The sequence below is a fragment of the Lipotes vexillifer genome, unplaced genomic scaffold (genome assembly GCF_000442215.2).
Source record: "Lipotes vexillifer unplaced genomic scaffold, Lipotes_vexillifer_v1.1 scaffold371, whole genome shotgun sequence".
Classification (NCBI taxonomy): Eukaryota; Metazoa; Chordata; class Mammalia; order Artiodactyla; family Lipotidae; genus Lipotes; species Lipotes vexillifer.
The window spans coordinates 47,907-52,966 of NW_006786304.1; the positions used below are offsets into that span (position 1 = coordinate 47,907).

General features: G+C 64.4%; 1 protein-coding gene across 1 annotated transcript in view; it reads right to left on the reverse strand.

The window, feature by feature from the left end:
• The window catches only part of BICRA (BRD4 interacting chromatin remodeling complex associated protein), a 21,070-nt gene that overhangs the window by 575 nt on the left and 15,435 nt on the right, over positions 1 to 5,060 (reverse strand). Inside the window, exons 8-15 of the mRNA XM_007458668.1 lie at positions 4,878 to 5,051; positions 4,538 to 4,718; positions 4,113 to 4,222; positions 3,093 to 3,154; positions 1,804 to 1,952; positions 1,502 to 1,596; positions 1,204 to 1,306; positions 66 to 599 (exon numbers count right to left, since the gene is read on the reverse strand). Of these exons, the coding sequence (XP_007458730.1) occupies positions 66 to 599; positions 1,204 to 1,306; positions 1,502 to 1,596; positions 1,804 to 1,952; positions 3,093 to 3,154; positions 4,113 to 4,222; positions 4,538 to 4,718; positions 4,878 to 5,051 (1,408 nt within the window). The remainder of the gene's footprint in view (positions 1 to 65; positions 600 to 1,203; positions 1,307 to 1,501; positions 1,597 to 1,803; positions 1,953 to 3,092; positions 3,155 to 4,112; positions 4,223 to 4,537; positions 4,719 to 4,877; positions 5,052 to 5,060) is intronic.

Below are 5,060 nucleotides of genomic sequence, written 5' to 3' on the forward strand. Positions count from 1 at the left end.
GGGGCGCGTCAGGCGGGGCGGGCGCCGCGCGGGCGGCGGCGGCGGCGGCGGCGGCGGCGGCGGCGGCGGCGGCGGCGGCGGCGGCGGCGGCGGCGGGTGGTCTACTGTGCCGTTCATCTGGCCGGTGGCAGGGGGCGGCGGCGGGGGCCGGGGCGGGGGCTCGGCCGCCTTGAGGGCGGCGGGGGGTGGCGGCGGGGTCTGGTGCACCGGGTCCAGGGCTGTGTTGTGGACGACCTTGCTGAGTCCGGCTTCCTGTTTGATCTTGAGCTTGAGGCCAATGCGGCTCCGGGCCTCATAGGTCTTGATGGGCGGGCGGTTACGGGAGGGCATCGGGCCATCCTCGTCGGCGTCCAGGGAGGAGGCAGCGGAGGACAAGGCGGACGAGGACAGGGAGGAGGAGGACGCCCGGGCCCAGCTCACGGAAGGGGAGCCGCCCGCCCCACCGTGCCGGATCACCAGCTTGGTGGGCAGGTGCAGAGGGGGTTGGGTCGGGGCCCCAGACGCTGAGGACGGTGATGGGCCGTGACTGGGGAGCCGGTGTCCCTCGGAAGAGGCGGCGAGGGGGAGGCCGAGAGAGCGCGAGGAAGACACATACTCATCTGCAGGAGAAGGGGGCCAAGAAAACCCAGGGGGTTAGGGAAAGCACGAGGCGCCTGCAGAGCAGAGCTGAGAGGAGCCGGTGTACACTGAGCGCCTACTACCTGCCAGGCCTGGGGCTGAGCGCCTACTACCTGCCAGGCCCGGGGCTAAGCCCTTGACTCATCAAGTCCTGAGGACATACCGCTAGGTAGGACCCTTTCCCCAATTCCCAAGTCCCCCCAGTGTGCAAGCACAGGTCAGCACCGGAGAGGGGACGCCCCCTTCACTTCTGCAACCCAGGCACCTTGCTTGCTTCACCCCAGTCCTGGCTCTGCTCCCCTGCTCTTCTATCCCCTGGGGGTGGCAGAATGTTCCCTCCATCCAGGCCAGGATCGAGGAGGTGAAATGGACACTCGGTGATGGAGGAGGAGGAGGAAGGTGAGCTCTGCTTTCTGTGGTTTCAGAGCCGGGAGCACGCGGCAGGAAGGCGGGGCTCGGGCGCCGCCCAGTGGTGGGGTGAAGTAAGGCCACGCACCCTGCTCCCGCCCCAAGTCTAATTCGTTGGCTCTGGCACTGGGCACTACGCGGGTAGGAGTGGGGGACTGCGCCTCTCTCCCCTCTCACCAGGCTTCTCCTTGGCCAGCTGTTTGTCCAAGGCCAGCGTGGTCTTTTCCTCCTGAATGAACATTCGGTCGATCATTACCATCTCCGCTGAGGGGCTCACCCTCTGAGGGGGGGAGAGAAGAGAAAATGGGCAAATGAAGAGGTGAGGTGGGGGAGGGGAGGCGAGCAACCGGCATGGATGGGAACACATTCCAAACTGTCCTTGTGATCCCACCCAGCCCCCCTCCCTCCTTCTTGCCCAGAGGGGGTGAGGGGAAAGGGCAGGGTCCCCCGGGGAAAAAGGTGACGGCCACCCTACCCGGGACTCCTCCAAGAGCAGGAGGCGGTATTTATTGAGCATGGCCTGGGTGCGTTTCAGCAGCTGCGTGGAGACCGTCTCAAACTCCTCGTCCACTGTGGAGGAAGAGAAGGGGTCCGGAAGCCCAGATGTTGGGGACCTAGGGACCTGCAGATGCGCACGGAGCTGGGCGCATCCTGACCCACAGTCAAGGGCGCGTGCAGAGTTGCACTAGCATCTGCTCCTCGGCACCCTCTTCAGTCCTCGCCACCCACCTCCACACGCCGGGGACAGGGTGGGGAGAGTCCCAGGGGAGGCCTCACCTTTGTGGTAGTCGTTGGGGGAGGGGAGGGCACCCTGGTAGACGTGGTAGGGCAGGAGGCGATGCAGGGCGTCCTCAAAGGAGGGGAAGGCCGTCTTGTAGTCAGGGTGCAGGACGGAGCCCTGATGTTTGTGCAAATGCTCCAGGAAGCTGGGGGTTGGGGAGGATACACACACACACACACACACACACACACACACACAGAGCTGGTGGTGAGGCCAGGAGACTGTAGATCCTGGACCCTGAGCCCCAGGCCACAAGACAGAAAACGACGGGACAGGGAAAGGAACCCTAGGGGAGTATGTGTTAATGGGTGCTGAATGTGCCTGTTCTGCCTCAGTGCATCTCTGGGGACAACCAAAGGCAGTAGGCGCACTATGTCCATTTTACAGATGAGGAAACTGGGGTCCACAAAGGTGAAGTCCCTGACCCAAAGCACCTACAGCGAGGAAGAGGCAGTGCTGGGAGTCAGAGGCCAGAGCTTGAGACTCAGCTTCCATGCAATACCGTCTCCTGCCACCTGGGGTCAGCATGTCCCCGCTCTGCCTCTGACCCAGCAGCAGGCTTGGGGAGGCGGGCAGGGAGGTTGGGCCCCTGGTTGGTTGGTTGATAAGATCCTGTTCTCTCAATGGGCTGTTTTCTAGCCCAGCACATAAACATGTACGAATGTACATCATACCCCAGACATAATGTCCCACCAGACACGCTTGGCTGTACCCTGTGCTCTAGACCAGCAACCCCTGCACATCACGGGGGCAGGACCCGGTCTGGCTGGTGTTTCCAGAATCTAGCACAGGACTGGGCACTGTATGAGGACACGACCAACACTCTCGGTGGAAGGAGGGCAGAAGAGAGGGATAGAACGCAGGCAGGCCGCCCATCCACCCAAACATCGGATCAGCCACGTACCAGTCTGATTACCATCCATCCATCTATTCGCCCAGGCCCCCATTCATCCTTCCACCCGCCCAAATGCTCATCACCCATCCCCTGATACGAAGCACTGCCTGCCCCCAGGCCTATTTGAGATGCTGGTGGTGCAGAGGTGACCAAGCCATGCCAAATCCCTCCCTCTTGAAGCCAGCAGCCTAGCTGTCTCATGAATGCTCCTAATACAACCTCACCGAATCCTCACCCATCACCCTATTTATCACTACTATTCCCACCCCACTTTCTAGAGGGGGAAGCTGAGGGTCTTCAGGGAAATGGCACTGCCCAAACCACAGGGCTAATGAGAGGTGGAGGGACAGCACAGGGTGGGAAGGCACGGGGACCGGGCACTGAACTCACCAGGCTTCTTTGCTGGGCTGAAGGGTAGGTGGTTTCCTCAGGCTGCTCAACTTGCTCTCATACTGCAGGGTCGGGGGGTGGGGGGGGTGGGGAGGAAGAGGCCAATGAGAGGTACTGCGACGGAGGAGCCTTCCCTTGGCCGCCTGACCCTCTCTACCCCCCAGCCCGGGACAAAGATGGGAGGGGGCCGACGTCGCCCGAGATGGGGTCCTGGTCCCAGCTGCGCTCTGCCCATCACATTCAACCTGCGGGGAAGACCCGGGCTGGACACGGTGAGGAGAGGGTGACAGGCAGGCTCGAGCCCTCGGCGCCCTCCGCCTGGGTCCCCTCCAGCCCCTTATCCGGCCTGGGTCTCTCGGCCTCCGCCTGGTGTCTCCCTCCCTGCCCACCAAATGGCCCTTGAATCCCTCGTCCTTGTCCGGCATCTGATTTGCAGACTCTTCTCATTTTGCCTAAATCTCTCTCTTGACTTCCCTTGGTCATGCCCGGTCTTCCCTCTCAAGCTCTTTCGAATCTTGGTCTCCGCCTCGGTCTCCCCCAGACCCCGCACACTCCCTGTCTCGCCCCTCCAGCCTGGGTACCACTATCCTAGCTCTCCCCCCAGCCTCCCCCCACTCCATCTCTGCCATCTCTGTTTGACTCAGTGTCTCACTGCCCACCCCGCCCTGCCCCTCCGTCTAGGGTCTCACCCCACCTGTCCCGAGCCCATGCAGCCCCTCCTCCTACAGTCAACCTCTCACCTGCTCCAGTCCCCAGTGACCGTCGGGGTTCTCACTCAAGCCATCTCTCCTATCATCACCCTGTCATTTTGGTGTCCAGGAGGGGTCTCTGTCCAACTATCTCGGTCTCCCATGTGTGCCCCCTCCCGCCCAGACCGTCCTGGTGTCTCACCCGTTGCCAGGCTGTGTCTCATCTGCTCGTCTCTGTCTGCCGGTCAGCACCCCCTGCCCCTCCGGTCCCCATCCCGGTTTCCCGGCGATGTTGCTCGGGCCCTAGCCCTCCACTCTGGCGGCCCCTTACCTGCAGCCCGGAGGACTTCCCTGGCCCAGATGCAGTGGCCTTGGCCACAGTCAGGGTCGGGAGGTTGCTGGCAAAGGCTTTGCTCTCGGCGGGAAGCAGAGGAGGGAGGCCTGGGGGCGAGGTGGGGCAGACAGGACTCAGGGGTCACTGGCGCGAAGGCGCCTCCAAAGACGTGACCCTGCACCCCTCACTTCTCTGCTTCTTTGGCCTCAGTGGCTGTGTCAGCCCTGGAGGGAGTGCCCCCGGAGGGACATCTGGAGAGACGCCCTTCCTCCTCCACCTTCCCTGTGCTGGGAGGTCTGGACGACCCCTTGGGCTCACGCCCCCCGGGCTCTGCCCTAGCCCGTCCTCCCCGGCCCCCAGCCCCCCATCCACCCACCTTCGGGCCCCCCCCAGCCCTCGAGCGTGGGCCACCTCTCCCCTACCTGCAGTGGCCACGGGAGCCGGGGCCGGGGCATGGCTGGGGGCGGTGGAGGTCCCAGATGGGGCCTGCCCGCTGACCAGCCCGGAGGCGGTGGGGCTGCCGAGGGGCCCCAGGCTGGCGGAGGTCTGCGGGGCGGCGGGGGCGCCCACAGCCTTGCTCTGGAGAATGATTCCGGACGGCACCTGAGGAGGGCAACAGGTGGCTGGGGGGCACACGCTAGGAGTGGGGGCGGCCAGGAACCAGGGCTGGGGGCGAAGACAAAGCAATGAAGTGCCAGGGGCTCCAATGGGACTGAAAGGGAGAGCGGGGCGGGTGGGCGGCCGGTCCCTGCCTCCAATTACCTGGTGAAATCTCTCGAGAAGAGCCTTCGGCTGGGGCAGCGCCGGGAAGGGGGTGGCCACCATCTGGAAGGTCCGAGGAGGCGGGGCGGGGGGCGCGGCGGGCTCGGGGACCAGGTGGAGGGTCGGAGGGGGCGTGGGGGACTTGTGGGGCCCCTGGCCAGGGGGGGACTGGAGCTGGAAGTC